At 46.7% G+C, this 15,690-nt stretch overlaps 1 protein-coding gene across 1 annotated transcript in view; it reads right to left on the bottom strand.

Moving 5' to 3' along the window:
- Positions 1–395: 395 nt before the first annotated feature.
- The window catches only part of SH3BP5 (SH3 domain binding protein 5), a 50,903-nt gene continuing 35,608 nt past the window's right edge, over positions 396–15,690 (bottom strand). The window contains exons 5-9 of the mRNA XM_064704762.1: positions 11,987–12,117; positions 8,068–8,110; positions 5,962–6,181; positions 2,557–2,817; positions 396–1,855 (exon numbers count right to left, since the gene is read on the bottom strand). Coding sequence (XP_064560832.1) covers positions 1,674–1,855; positions 2,557–2,817; positions 5,962–6,181; positions 8,068–8,110; positions 11,987–12,117 — 837 coding nt within the window. The 3' untranslated portion in view covers positions 396–1,673. The remainder of the gene's footprint in view (positions 1,856–2,556; positions 2,818–5,961; positions 6,182–8,067; positions 8,111–11,986; positions 12,118–15,690) is intronic.

Raw genomic sequence — 15,690 nt, 5'->3', positions numbered from 1 at the left:
GCTTAACAGCAATAATGTGAGGAATCTATTTTTCTATGAAAACAGGATTCCTTGCCTCCAATTCTGCACGGCTTTACAGCCAATTTCAGCAGCATTAAGTACAGAGGTCTTATGTAACAGAATACCTCCCTCCTCCTGCACTAAGGAGGTTTTGGAGAGCCTGACTGCAGCTCTGGTCTTGTGGCACAGTTCAGAATAAAATGTGAGCCACGTATGCAGGGATTTGGGAGGCTGGAAAAAGGCACCACTTGCCCACATACCTCAATGGATTCTAACACCAGTGTGATCTCAGCCTGCAGTCTTCAGCTGGAAGTGGATATTTGGAGACTAAACTTGCTGTGGGAGAAGATTGGTTCCCAGCATTTGAGATAAACGTCACTTGCAGAGACTCAAAATGTGGAAAACAAAAATGTTTACTGTAGTGTGAAGAATTTTACATTAACTTTGAGAATAGATACACAAGCTGTGGCAGGGATGAAATACAACAGGACTGCAAAAACAGAATAGAAAATACTTTGGGCAATACTAAGATTCCCATCAAATCAACAATATAAACTGACATTTTAGAGAAAATGGTGCTTTCAGAAATGCTTAGTCACCAAAACTGAAGAGTCCTAGGATTTTTACTACCACTTATTAGCATAATTATCAGACACTACTACTGCCTAACAGCTGCTGGCAAAACATGCCCCATGCCCTTTCTAGTTTTATTGAACACTTTGTCTAGGGCATACTAAAATCCCAAGTCCCTTTGACAGTTATAAACCCCCACACAGTACAACCTACAGAGAAGCTTAAGAACACATTGTCAATCTACACTGGCAATTCCTTTTCTTCATGCATATTTCAAGGGCAAACCCCTTATCATAATCATCCTGAAAACATCTATGACTCCCGTTTTTGAGGGGAAAAAAAACAAAACCAAAAAACACTTAAAGTGCTGAAAAATAATTCTTCACTTCTCAGGGAAGCAGAAGGGCAAGGGGCCAATCAACTCTTTTTGGTCACTGGAATCACCTGCAGAGTCCAAGCCAGACTCAGGAAGGTGTCTAGAAAGGGCCTCCCACTGCTGGGCATTACCATCCCCTTCCTGTCATCCATCTGTTTTATAGGCTTTTAGAGGCATGACTCATTTTATTTTCTGTGAGCACCAAGGGAAGAGTGAAGGCTTTCAGACCCCCCACATGCAACAGCTTTCCTGTATACAAAATATTTCTACAATTTCAGCATAATAAAGACCAATACAGATGTTTAAAGATTATGCCACTTGTACTCAAGAGACTGGTTGTATCTAAAGAGCATTTCATTCTACAAAACCGAAGCCAAACCACTCTCTGCAAAAGTCTGGCTTGAATTTCAGACCCCTGACTGGCATGAATTTACACGGGAACATTACTAGTTATTGCTTCAGCCAGGCTGCTACAAAACAATTTACAAAGTCTGTGAAATATGAGCACAGCTTAAACATTTGATAACTCGTCCGGCCTACAAAGGATTCACTGAATAAAAACTTCAGCCCTCCACATCAATTAAACTCCTTAGTGCATTTTTAAATTCTCAGAGTAAACGCTTAAGATTTGGCATTTATTATTGGCACAACGTTCTTCAAACACTTAGAAGTTCATGTATAAATATTTAGACTCCCATTATTCAGGATGGGGCACGAGAAGGCCTCAGCCAATCTGGGCAGCTTTCCTGCCTGCACAAATTCCCTCCTTGATTTTCATGCACTGCAGGGAGAGCTGCTTCATTCGGTTATCCAGAGCCAGCCCCTCCGTGGAGCTGCTCCTGGTGCTGCTCCTGTTCTTGTTCGCTCTGTCGCTTGTCTTGTTCTCAGCCCCTTCTGCCCTATCCCCTGCAAAGAAAGGATTAAACTGCACGTTAAACCCGGATTTCATTCTGCAAGTTAAGCTTCAAGCAGGTGCCTCTGCAGCTTCCTTGGCCAAAGCACACAGAAATTACAGGAGCAGGAGCAAGATGCTGTAATAAAACCAAGTTTGCCTTCCAAGCCGTGCTCATCTTGTGCACTGCATCAGCAAATTAGTGAGAACAGCCTTAAAATGGAGCAGACAAGGACAGTGGTAATCCTCTAGTCTGAATTAGTCAGCCAGGGCTGCCAGAGCCTGCAATGAGCTCCTTCTGGCATGTTATTTTTTGTGGGGATTTTGCCTTGCTTTTTTTTCCCCTGGAAAGCAAGATTTTCAAAAAGCAGGACAGTAACTTAAATAAATGAACTCAGATTTTCCTCCAAATAAATGTACCATGAGAATCCCACCGATCACTTATTTAGTGAGAAATCTCAAACCCCTGCACTAGGGCAGAACTGGGGAAGGTTCCCAGCCAGGAGAACAGAATTGATACATTATAGAAATCACTGTTAACTCTGAGACACAGGGTAACTCTGAGACACAGGGCCTTCCACAATTGCCTTCCCCACAGAAGCAGCCAGCAGCTCTGAGCATTCCCTGGCATATGCCTAGGGGAGCTGGGAAGGTTTTCCTGCTCCCTTTATGAGGCTGAAGAGCACTGGCCCAGGGTGTACCCAGCTGTGCATACCTCTCTCAGCTTCACACTCGGGGGAGGAGGCGCCACTGCATTCACTGCGGGGGCCCAGGACAGGGAAGATCATCCCAAACTCGGAGAGGGAGACGGGGCTGGGCAGGTCCAGGCTCCCAGGCCGTGTGGCAGGAGGAAACTGAGTGGGCACCTCACAGGGACTCGTAGGACCAGAGCTGAAGCTGGACACTGACTGAGTTTCTGAATCTTCTTCGGACACAAAGCTGCTGCCGTTGTCATCCTCAAACACTTCTGAAGCCACTGCAACGTTCAAAGAATATTCCAGTCAGTAATTCAGCCTCCCCTCCTGCACCTTCCCAGGCAAAGGCAAATTTCAGGTTTGCATCCTCCATACGCAGACACACTGCTAACCCATGGGCTGCCCCCTCTGGTTTTCTGTCCCCTGTGCAAAGCCTTGGCCTGGTTCTCCCTGGGCAGCAGCACACCTGCCAGCCAGGCCATGCAAGGCCAGCTCTGCACTAGCTACTGCTCCTCATGCCAAGGAGCTCTTGGATTTTTACCAGCCCTGCTGGCCTTGTTCATTTGTGGTTTTCAGTAGACAACTTAGGTTAGAGCCTAATTCCCTGTGTCTGCCTCTCCAGCACTATCTTGATCCCTGTGCAGCCTCCTGGTTATTTAAGGTGCTAATCAGAAAGACACAGGTCCCAAGATTTCTTTTTGAATGAGGATCACCAAACAACACCAAAATAAAACAAAACAAAACAAAACATTCTTTTCCCGGCTTGTGTTTGCTCAGATCTGAATTCTAATTAAAGCAAACCCGCTCCAAACTGTCTGTCTGGGTTAAGCTGCAGGGTCCTTATGAACAGCCAGAGGAGAAACCCATTAAAGAAAGCTCCATTTTTTGTAACACAAGGGTGTAGATTCTGCTGAAATTCAACACATTTCAGAGGCTCATTGCAGGTTGGGGACCAAAGACTTCTGCACACAAGCAGTCCCACTGGGATCAGAAGGTTCTCTACACACATCAGCCTCTACATCACACAAGAGTGTGCTGGAATCCCACTGGCCTGAAGAAGTCTCAGACACAGCAAGACATCCACAGTGACCTGAGGTTATCTCCAATTCCTCCTCCTGGTGACTCCTGCCATTGTTAGCCAGGCTCAGAATCGCCTTGGAAGAGCAGCAGGAGCAAAGCAGAGGCATTAACAAAATGGCTCAAAGGAGAAGCTTCAAAGAAGTTCTCCTGTCACCTTGGCAGCCTGGGGCTCACAGGCACCACTCGGACACAAAGGTGCCAGCAGAGGCTGTTCCTGGCATTTTTATGGCAGAGATGTTCACCCTCTTTCTGCTGGACTTCCAGATTGCAGAACTGCACTTACACGTTGCAAAATTCACCCCAAAGGCTTCAAACATGAAATGGATAACAACATTGTCCACCTTCCTGAGTCCTCTCAAGGGCATTTCATACTCAGAGACAGCTTTTCCTGTTGTTTGGATTTTGTTGTTTTGTTTTTAATGAAGTCAAATCTAAGACTGCAGCGGGGCCTTTCTTCTCACTTGCTGTGTTTCATCAATATATGGTGAGCAGTACAGATAACTTTGTGGGGAGAAAGCAATAAAAGGTTTGGCAAAAAAGGTGTTTCCAATTAGAGTCCTCTGCTTGGCAAGGAGCACTGACATCAGGCAGTCTCCACATGGCACAGCTAAACTGTAGCTTGCTTTTCACTGTTTAAATTCACTGTAATGCACAGGAGCATCTGCAAGGGCCAAGAAACTCTTGCTGATGACCAAGGTGTTATCCAACTCCAGCAGACAGAAATCAAAATACAAAAGGACCTTGGTGGAAAGCTCCCCCCACATTACAATGAGAACTTAATCCAGGCTATTTTGTTATTTAATCCAGTCTGCTAGTCCTGCCCTGTCATAACCCAGTTCTGTGCTGGCACCAGACAATCTGATGTCCTTCCACTCATGTCAGACTGTGCATTCAAAGAGAGGGATGAGCCCACGATGCTGGTCCTTGCCTGCAGCCAGGGGAGGCAGCAAGTAATGTTAATGTTAACTTGCCTGGCTCTTTCTGCCCCTATATCCCAGATCCCTGAACTCCTTCAGCACAAAACACCCTAAATCTCAGTTACACCTAAGGCTTTCAGGAGACCTTCTGCATGAGGAGGGAGACTTGTGGGTATCCAAAAGAGGCAATTCCTGCCTAGGCTGGAAAGGGTCCACCTCAGGAATTAAGGGTGGCAGAAGATAAGCAGCCATACTGAAACCTGGCTGCACCAGCTGTCCAGACACAGCCCTCCCTTGCTGCTGCAACTCAGGTCCCAGCTGCACAGCACTGAGTGAGAGCTCCAACACATTGTGCAGAAATTCCTGCCATTGCACAGGGTGGAGGCCAGCCCAGGCCTGCTTCCCAGCTCCCAAGGCTGTACCATGGACCTACAAGGCCTCAGTGCCAGCACACACTGGTGTCTATGGGGAAATTGTATCTTCTGCCTTTGGGCACCAGGGTTGTGCAATCATCAACTCCTGCAATCCTGACCTAGACTTTCCCCTGTAGAAACGAAGCTGAAATACAAATTAAACTGGAATTTGTGGGACTGGGCAGCAAGAAAAAGACTTTCTGCATCAAGAAGGGGGAAAAGTGTCCAGGAAGGAGGCAAAAGTAGGCCACATGTAATGTCCATCTATCCACTTTCACCCAGAGCCAGAACAAATGCAAACTCACCATACAACAGACCTTAGTGGCACATGGGGACCTTGTCCCGCAGAGAGCAGAGGTTACCTTGCTTGTTTGGAGCTTCCCTGGAAGTTGTTGCTGTCCCACATTTCTCCTACAGAGCCCCTCAGCACACTGCAGCAGCATATTGCTGCTTCTTCTCTTCCCTAGCTCACAGCACACACGCTCTGCTGAAATCACACCTTGGCAAAAGACTCTGCAGCACAAAGGAGCTTATCCTTACATTCTTCCCTGTAAGCATCACACTCCTCTCTACTACTGTAGCCACAACTTCAGCTCCCTGTGCCACAGGCCCAGCACTGGAAGAAGCCCCTGATCCAGAAAGTCTGTTCCCAGACTGCCTGAATGATCTGCCACAGCCTGCAACCACCCCAGGAGAGTCACTGCCAGCAGCACCACTGGTGTAGAATTAGACACAAGCTTTGGAGTGTGTTCATTTTGCTCCTTTCATACAGCACTGTGCAAAAAACTACAGAGGTGTTGAGGGAATGGCTGGTGCACTTTAACTCATTACCCTTTCCCTTGAAAACTGCCTATTAAGGAATGTAATCAACTCCTGCAATAACAAGAAGCATCACAGCCACAGTCCCACAGCAGCCAGCACATTTCAAAACTGCAGAACACACAGAGCAGCCCTACCATCAGCATTTCCTACAATGCCCATGGGATGTTCCCAGCACAGAGTGCTCTGTACTCACTGGAGACGGTGTCTGGCTCCGGCTTACTCGCTGCCAGGTCCTCCACGGAGGCGTTGCTGCCCTCGGCACCCACGCCGCACCCTCGGGGCCCCATGGCGGTGGACCTTCTCCTCTCATGGATCTCATCTGAGATCATCTCCAGATTTTTCAAGGCAGTCTTGTACTCTCCCTTTGCCAGGGCCAGTTTGGCCTGCAGGTCATCCACTGTTTTCTTCAGTTGCTAACAAGGGAGACAGGGATTAGATGGACCTTCACCACAAACGAGGCACAGCACACAGCTCCCTGTTACATGTCCAGGCAAGCACAAACTGGGCTGGTATCTAGGGGATGGCAGAGCTCAGAACTCAGAAGCACCCTGGCCCAAGCAGTGCCACTGGTGAAGGAGACAAAAGGAAATCAAACCATGGGAGCCAGGGGCTGGAACTGCCTCTGGAGTGTGGTCACGGCCCCTGACTAGGCACAGAGCAGGGGTCCCATTAACATGGGAGCATGCAGGATCTCTCCTTAACAGGAATGCAGCTCTCAGCCATGTCACTGCTTATCCCAGAGCCAGCTCCCAGTCTGCAGGGCACAGCAGGGCTGGAGGCCACCCCTGAGGGGGCTGAGCCTCACTCTCTGCTGAGCATCAAACTCATCACTTTGCTCACTCAACCTGCACAGCAGAAAGCAGCAAACCTCAAACCCTGACAGCTGTAACACAGCAGTTCCTGTGTCCCCAGGCACAAACACCACCCTACAGCAAGGGCAGAAGTGTTGTTGTGCATCCTACTTCCCAAAGGGGAAACACTGCTTGTGTGTCTGTAGTTCTCTCAATGCTTGCTTTTAATGCACAAAAAAACCATCTGTGCTTTTTTCTTACGGTTTACACAATCACCTTGCTTCAGGAAGGCACTGAGCAGCTGCCATGGAGAAGCAACAGGCCCTCAAACAGTGCACCATGCCCGTGGAAAAAGGGGAATTTCTCAAAAGATGCTTCTAGGCAGCAGGGATTATTGCCTGGCAGCCAGCCTAGGGCAGGCAAGGGCTCAGCTTGATGCAGCAGCAGCTGCAGGCAGGCAAGGCAGAGGAGGAGAGAGCACCCGAGCCTGGAACCTGGCAAGGAAAAAGGTGCACACCAGAGTCTCTGAGGCTTACAAAATGCTGCTGAATCTCAGGCAGGAAAGGGCTCACAAAACCTTTGTGGGATATGCCTTGCACCCCAGACAAGGAATGGGAATCCTTTTCTAGCCAGGATCCAACTGACCCCGCACCCCACTGGAGCCTTCCTGCACCCATGGCCAGCAGTCCAAGGCAATGTGCTCCACTCAAACTCTGTGCCCATCCCACACAACAACAGCACTGGCCACTATCCTGCAACTGTGAGGAGCCAGGCTCCCCATTTTAGGGGCCACATGCAGCAAAAGTCACTCAAGTAGAAAGAGAGTGACTCCTGTAATTGAATTTGTCGGGCTGCCCTGCCCTCCCATCCCATCCCATCCCTAGCAGCTCCAAGAGTGGCTGTACCAGCAGGGATTAGCATCCCACACAGCACTGCCATGCCTGGCCCAGGGCCACCATGTGCTGTGCCCAAGCACTGGCCAGACATTGCTGCCCCACGCAGAATGCACTGCAGAGATGCCAAAAAGCCCTGGAAGCCTATCCAGCCAAACCCCAAATCCCTCTCATGCCAAACCCCAAATCAGAAATTCACATCTGCACGGTATTGGAGCACTGCAAGCAGGTTACTTATTCTGTTAATTGATCCAGCCAGTGAACATAAAAGAGTACCCCAAGTACAGTTAAACGGTCTGAAGCATAAAACATAGGGGGGAAAAAAATGAAACCCACAACAAACAAATAAATCCCAGACACATTAAACTACAAGAAGCAAAGATAGTCAAACTGTACTCTTTTGGTTCTGACAGAGTTCAAACACTCTTATTTCACACAAGGAAACAAAGACTCTCTTAGTCTTTTATCTTTAAAATGTGCTTAGCAAATTGCTCAAGAGGTTTTGAATTGGTTTTGTATAGAAATACAACACAGTTGTCAGAGCACTTGAGATGTAATTTCAGTATTTACTGTAAGCAGTAAAGAGTTTCAGATGGATGTGAATTACATACGTACCTCTAGCTGAACATAGTACTTCGCCTTCAGTTCAAAATAAGGTCTGTGGAAAAACAAAGAAGAGTTGTTTACAATCACTGGGACTGAATGCCATGTACTGGCGTGGGAGTTGCTCTCTTTGTAGCATTAACACAGCTATGTTGTGTATCACTGCAATCCCAGGAGACCACATCCAGATGATGGAACACCTACACACGCTCTCAGTGTCTCTCTCTTACTTCCTAATGCATCTATTCCTCATGGGTCCTTTGACCTAAATACAAATTGCAAAATTCCAGTTTTTGGAGTTGACAGCATAATTCCTCCAGGCCTAGAATCTGCAAGATATTTACACGTAACATCCAACTTCAGGCACAGGCATCCTTCTCTCTACCCAGCTACTTTCTGAGCCCATGGCACATGTGAATTCCTACAGAAGCTGAACCTTCTCTGTGCTCAGGTGTGGGGGGTGGAGAGGCAGTTCTTGGGTTTTCCAGTGAAGGAGAGGGTGTGAAGGGAGGTCAGAGCACCCCACACAAGGGCACAGCACCTCCCAACAGTGGCCCACCAGGCCCCTCCCTAAACTTGCTTATAAGATTGCAAGAGCACAAGGGTACAAGAGGGGCAATGCAAAGCCTAGAAACCACTTTCCACCCTCAAAGTTTTGAAGCCCACAAGCCAATATTGTCTGATACAACTCTGAGCAGGGAAAAAAAATAATAGCCCTGTTATTTAGCAGGGCTCACTACCCTCCTCCCCTCTCAGAAGCTCTCCTGGAAAGTAGGGGAGAGATAAACAATCAGATATGGCTTTACATGAAAGTGGAAATGTGAACTACCCCTGTTGTGTTTCTACCCTGACAGCAAGGCTCTTCTGAGCTCTAAGCCCTACTGCAGCTGCATTTTGGACTGTGCACTAGAATTCAGGAGTGTGAAACTGTGGCTTTCTGATCCTATATTCTTTGAAGGGTTGAATTCACTACACGGTCACAGAAAAAATAACTGAGTTGTGTTTCCATTAGAGTAGGTGATTTCCAGCTCTGATATTTTTAAGCACCCTCCCACCATCACCAGGAGCACACAGCCAAGTCTCAATGCTTCAATCCAGCCAAAATGCACTTCAGCCTTCCCTTAGTGGGACATCACCCTGCCAAAGGCTACACAGATGCACTGCCAGGCCAAATGAAACACTGCAGCTGAGAATTTGGCTCCAACAGATAAAGGACTCCTACAGCCCTACCTCAAAGCAATGGTAGCACACAGATACTGACAGAGTGTTGTTGCAGGGAAACATGCACAGGGAAAGCAGTGAAACCCACTCACTTTAAATGACCTGATCTCAACCTTCCTTACCCTGGTGCCAGCTGGGAGGGAACACCCAGGCTCACTTCCTAACCTCCCACCAGCTTCCACAAGCCTTGGGAAAAGTCCCCTCTCTATCAGTGACAAGCACAAGTGTTTGCATGGTGTGAAAAAGCAATCCACACATGCCCATGTGTGTGTGCACACAAACACATCCCTGTGCACACAGGAGCAGGAATGTCTCACTGCAACACGTGAGGGAACCCCAGGCCAGCAGCACAAGGAGAGCACGAGCCTGGTGTGCAGGAGCTCACATGAGCACTCCTGCTCACTCCTGGCTCACACACAGCTGGGCACCTGGTGCCAGCAGGAACCAGGGCACTGCCAGGGACACTCCCATGTCCCAGGGTCCCTTCATTCCCTGACATCCATGGCCCTGCAGCCATTGGGTCTGTAACTCAGCAGGGCAGGGAGCTGCTCTCTGCTGTCCTACAGCTGAGCCCAGGACACTGCACACACAAAGTGCTTTTCTAGTCAGTGACAGGATGAGTGAAAGGCACTTTGCCCAAGTCACCAGAGCAGAAAGTGACTTCCAAAAACCAGCTAACACAGGCAAGTTCATTATCCACAGCTCAGGGGCACTGAGCCAGAAGATCTGGTAAGTGTTAAGAACATGCAGCCGCATGCACATTCATAGATCACAAGCAAGTAAGCACCCAAAAACTAAATTAAAAGCAAAACCAAAAAAAATATCCAATAATCCTTTGCTCATCAACTTTACCCAGCAAATCATCTAAATTACTTTCCTCCAGGATGCTCCAGTCTTGCTTTCAAAACAGTAATGCTTTAAGCATCTTAATCTCAACTGAAGCAAGCAGCAAATGTAAATCATTTTCTGCCCAAAAGAGTGCAGCTCATTCAGTGTGTCTGTCCACAAGTAAAAAGAGAAGATGAAATAAAGGCCAGAAAGGCCAAAGTGTTACAGCCAGTGCTGCCACATCTTGCAGGGAAGGGGTCAGAGCAGGATGCTGGTGTTAAATCCCCCCTGAAGAGCAGCTAGAGGCCAGCTACACCCTACAATACCAACAGCTGCAAATTCAGCAGCCTCACTTCCCAGTTTCTGCAGCCACTTGACAGCACTGATGTTTTCATCTCAGCTGCAATTTTCCTTTATGTGAAAATTGCAGTGCTGGGAGACAACTGACCTTTCCAACATCCCCATGTAGCATAACTTCAAAGACATCCACAAGTGTTTGTGCCACCAGGCATCTTCCACATCAGTACTAGCTCAGAAGAGGCATTTCTGTACACCCTTTATTAAAGGATCTCCAAAACACCCTACCTAGATGGTTTATGCTGCAATCAGCCCTGCTGTGAGACAAAAGATGACACTGGGATCCTTCCACAGAAGTGGAAACCAGCTTGGCCTGAGGACACTGACACAAGACACCCCTCTGAGGGTGGATCCAGCAAAGAAATGAAAACTCAGAGGCACGTCACACAAGAGGCAGCTGGGAAACCAGGCTCCACACCATGATAAAAAGCTGTGTAGGACCCCACTGACAACTTAATCATGGTCTTTATTTTAAATCTTATTGCAAGGAAGGAGCTCCCAGCAGCCCAAACTGTTCTCAGCTATTGCCCTTATCCAGAGGGATCTGTCATTTAGGGATCTGATGATGGTTTTCACAGCCCCTGTGCAGTGCTAGACAAACAGCATGCAGCTCATTCTAGAAGTCACACCACTACACTGTTTCAGCAAACATGCTTGAATCTTGCTTGAGAAGTGCTAATCCTTTCCTGAATTGAGCAAACACCAATCAAAATAGATTTTTAGTTGACCGATTTCACCAAAAAGTCATTTTTAGATGGAGGGGATTAAAAGCTAAATACAGCAAGCAGATTGTTTAGACAAGCCACAGTCTGGAAATATTAGAAAAAAAAAAAAAAGACTGTGAAATAAAAAGAGGATTAAGAATTGGTTGTAAACAGGGCCAAAATTTTCAACAGGTTCTGAGCAAAAAGCTGTTTCACTTCTCTGCAACAGAGCCAAACTGCACAGTAAATGCAGACACAATTATTAATGACATAGGCTGCTTAGCTATGCCCTCTGAAGGGTGTTTCCTTCCCCAAGAACAGCTCTCACAGCTTTGCCATGGCAGCAGGAGGAAGTAAACAAGCCTCGTGTTCAGCACCTTACACCCGTGCAGTCTAGCACCTTTCAGCTTTCTGCCACTTGCTTTGTTGCTCTCCTAACTAAAAATAAGAACTGTGAACAATCCTAGGCTGTGAAACATCCCCACAGAGCTCTGCAGACAGCACTAGTGTGGATCCCATGCGCCTGTTCCTCAAATCACACACCACCACGGAGTTCAGTGCACTAGAACAAGACCAGGATGCTGCTCAGAAAAGGTTTCTTTATCCCAATTAGGTGTTTCAAAAGTCCATTAAGTCAGGTGTTTCAAAAGGCACTCAGAAGGACAACAAGGACAAATGCCAGTGCCAATTGTGCTGTGAGGCTGCTACACACAGAGAGGAACCCAAAGAGCAATACACTTCCACAAGTCCAAAAACCCCCAAATAGGTATTTCCCCCAAAGAGTTTTCACCACTGAACTCCTCTCCAAACATAAAACATACTTGGATTTATTGATGGCTCTTTTCAGCTTCTTCTCCAGTTGTTTCATCCTTCCCATGGCAGCATTGTATTTGGCTGCAGTCTCCTTGTGAACCAGCTCACTTCTCGTTTTGGTCTGTTCCGCCTCCATGACCTTCAAGAGGGGGATAAAAAACAGGTTGAGCAGCAAGACACAGTGATCCACTTCTTATCATTCCAATTAACAGCAACTCCATCATCTCTCCTATCAGCTCATGTCAGGAAAGTGAGGGTACAGAAAAAATTACTTCCAGTGAACCTACTTAAAAGCCTTTCCCGAAAAGAGCAGCAGGTCTTCAAATACTGTAATTTATGACAAACAGTGTGTAAATTATGACAAAGGTGTTACAGCTTCTCACACAATCTTTCTTACAGGATGTTTAGAAGACCCTCAGCTTTTGGGAACATTCCTTTTTTAACCCAGTTAGATATTCACAAGTGGAGCAACACCAGCAGAAGTCTCCAGTCACATTCAACAGCAATGTTTGTTTTCCCCTGCTCCTCTCCCTCCCTGACATTCCCAGCAGAGCCTGCTGGTTGCTCAGCTCCCAGCTGCAGCCCCACCACTCTGGGAAGGGCTGGACTCCAACCACAGCAGAGAGAGGACTCAAACACAGCTTGGCCTGAACAAGCAATCACTAGAAAACTGTGTCCAAGATGAAAAACAGCTGACATGCCTGAAATCACAGTTTCAACACTGAAAACGCAAAGGTTCAAGCCCTGAGCTGACACTCCCACCATGCAGACGAGGAGAGTTATGCTGATGAGCAGCCCCCCATCCTCATGTATCAAGATTTCTAGAACACAAATTTGGTAAGGAGCAGCTGAGGGAGCTGGGGGTGTTCAGCCTGGAGAAAAGGAGGCTCAGGGAGACCTTACTGCTCCCTAAAACCTCCAAAAGGAGTGTGTAGCCAGGTGGGAATTGGCCTCTTCCCCCCCAGTAACAAGCTACAGGGAAGAGGAAAGGGCTTCAAGTTGCTCCAGGGGAGGTTTAGATCAGATATAAGGAAATTTTTTCCACTGAAAGGGTTGTCACAAGCATTGGGAAAGTAAATGTCTCTCCATTAGCTGCACTGCTGGTATCCCACAGTAATTTTATCCAGGGTATTTTATTGTTCAGATTTGAGATGTCAGAGGTGTACTGTAAGCACTCTTTACTGCTTACAGTAAATACTGAAATTACATCTAAAACACAGAAAATGTGTTTTATTTGGTGCACTAGCAGTCAAGATCCAGGCAGGGAGGTGACTGATTTTTTTGAAGTCAGGAAAGTGGTGGCACCTTTTTGTTGGTCTGGCAATGAGGGGAAAGCAGGTGGTTTTTTTAAGCTTCCTGTTTTGCAGCTATGAAGGTATTCACACAAAAAAATGGCATGACTTGATTCTCTCCAGTACTGGATTTTGAAATGCCTCAGCTGTGATTCCAACTACTCCACAACTTCACATAAATTTGCTCCACTGGCCTCCCACCACCAGACTACATCTGAGCTCACATATGCAGAGAGAATATTGAAAATATCTTGATTTTAAATAACCTCACCCACAAAGCTTTAATTTTTTTTTTTAAGGTGTGCTAGTCCTCCCAACCCTGAGGCTGAACTGAACAAGGAAAAGAGATGTCCAACTCTGACTCACTGGGATCAGTGATCCTCTCAGGAAAACTGTCACATTGTCCTTTCTGATGCCCAAATGAAAGAGTGAAACTGCCAAAGCCATCAGCATCAACCTGGAGCTCTCACTGCCACACTTTTTGCTCATCTGCACACACCACTCATTATTAAAGAAAGGAATTCCTAGAGAACTTTATGAGACATAAGTTTTTCAAAGGATCTTCTGATCAGATATAAAATAATATACCCAACACCCTTCAACTTTCTCATATATATAAGGCATTCATTTTCAAAGAAAGGAGCCTTTTTTGTTGTTTTCCCCCTATCATGCTCATAACATTCTCTGCTGCATCCTGAAAAATAAACTGCAGCCTCTTATCTCAAACAACTGTTTTAAAGTCAGCTGGTGCAGAGACTTGCCTTAGTGAAACATGTCAGACAAGGCTGGTTTTAATGTGGAAGTCTCTTAAATCAAACTGCAGTCTCCAAAGACTGCACAGAAGGTGGCTCATGGCTCATCTTCTTTCTAGTGTGGCAAGGAAACTGCAATTTAAAAACGCTGCAAGCTACAAAATAATGGAGCAACAGGAATTTGCCAATGCTCAGTTACATGTCAGTCCCTCACATCCTTTCTCAGGGCAAAATTAGCATAAACTTTGATATCTGGGATAAACCACATGATAAGTATGACCAACATCAGGGTTGTAAAGCAGGTTAAGTGCCCAGTACTGTGCTGATTTTTCAAATGTCTCATATCAAACATCACAGAAATGCTGAACCCTGCAGAACTGGGATTTGAGGATGACACATTGCAAACGCCTCAAAATATCTGACAAAACGTGGAATTTACTACCAGCCATATACACCCACGTTCATTACCTTGTTCAGAAAGAAAGGGGGGGAAAAAGGCTATATACTTCATGCTTTTGAGAAATCAGTGATGTAACAAAATCTCTCTCTCCCCCTACAGCCTTGTTTTCCTGTGGGAATTCTGTTCTCCTGCTCACATTATCCACCCAAGTCTGCAGGGACTGCCTGTCCCCTTTTCCTGGGACAGCAGCTTGGGGTGCATGCCTGAGGCTGAGGATATTACCTGGGGGATTGTAAGGTGCCTCTGCAGAGATCCATCACCCACCAAAATGCCTTTAAGCACTTCATTCAAACAAGAAAAAACAAGAGAGATCATCCTCCCTTCCAAACAGCCTTTAAATGGAGAAGCTGTCCATCAGGGCTGGCAGACAGAAACAAACTGCAGATGATGCTGCCACCTCTGCAGCTGGGAAGTTCAATGTAAGACCAGCCAGCCAAACTCCTCATCTCCTTGAGAAGGCTTAGAAAAAGACAGATAGGCTTGTGTAGGAAAGAAGTACTTTTTATTAGAGCTAATAATACATTTGGTGAAAAGATTGCAGTGTCATATGGACTTGTACACAAGCTCTCAGTCACAGTTGCCACATAAGCTGGTTTGTCTAACCCAAGTGCTTCTACCACACACCTTGCCTTGCAGATGCTCCTAAGCCAGCACAGATGCAGCAGCATCACTTAGAAAAAGGCAGAAAAAGAAGTGAGGATGACACCTCTTCAAACAAAGGCTGCTCAAGACACATCTCACCTCCTGACATTGGACCTGCCTTGCAGCTCACCCTCGGGGTCAGCAGGGGACACAGTCTGGGACAAAAACACCAGCATGGATGAACTTCCAGGATACCCACACACCCACCAGACATTCCTGTAGCCCTTGCCTGAACCCAGCCTAGCCCAGGATCCCTGGATCACCCACCCCAGGCAGAACTCACTCTCCCAGGCAGCACAGGCTGTAAGATACAAGTAATGGGAAACAAAGCAGGCAAAAACCCCCAACACAGGGACTGATCAATTCCTCTTCTCTCCTCCCCTACTCTCTATTTCCTACCCAGCTGTCTGGAAAAGGAAGGTCAGAGTATATATTTACCATCAATAAGTCTGTACAAGTAGCTTTGTTCCACCCAAAATGTTCCCATAATCAGAAGTAAAAATGGACTCCAGGCAAAATTTCAGTAATAGTAAGAGAACAATTTTATCAGTGGAGCTGAGCAGAGC

This window comes from Zonotrichia leucophrys, chromosome 2, assembly GCF_028769735.1.
Source record: "Zonotrichia leucophrys gambelii isolate GWCS_2022_RI chromosome 2, RI_Zleu_2.0, whole genome shotgun sequence".
Lineage (NCBI taxonomy): Eukaryota > Metazoa > Chordata > Aves > Passeriformes > Passerellidae > Zonotrichia > Zonotrichia leucophrys.
The sequence above is the reverse complement of the archived record's forward strand: the minus strand, read 5'-3'. Positions and strand labels throughout refer to the sequence as shown.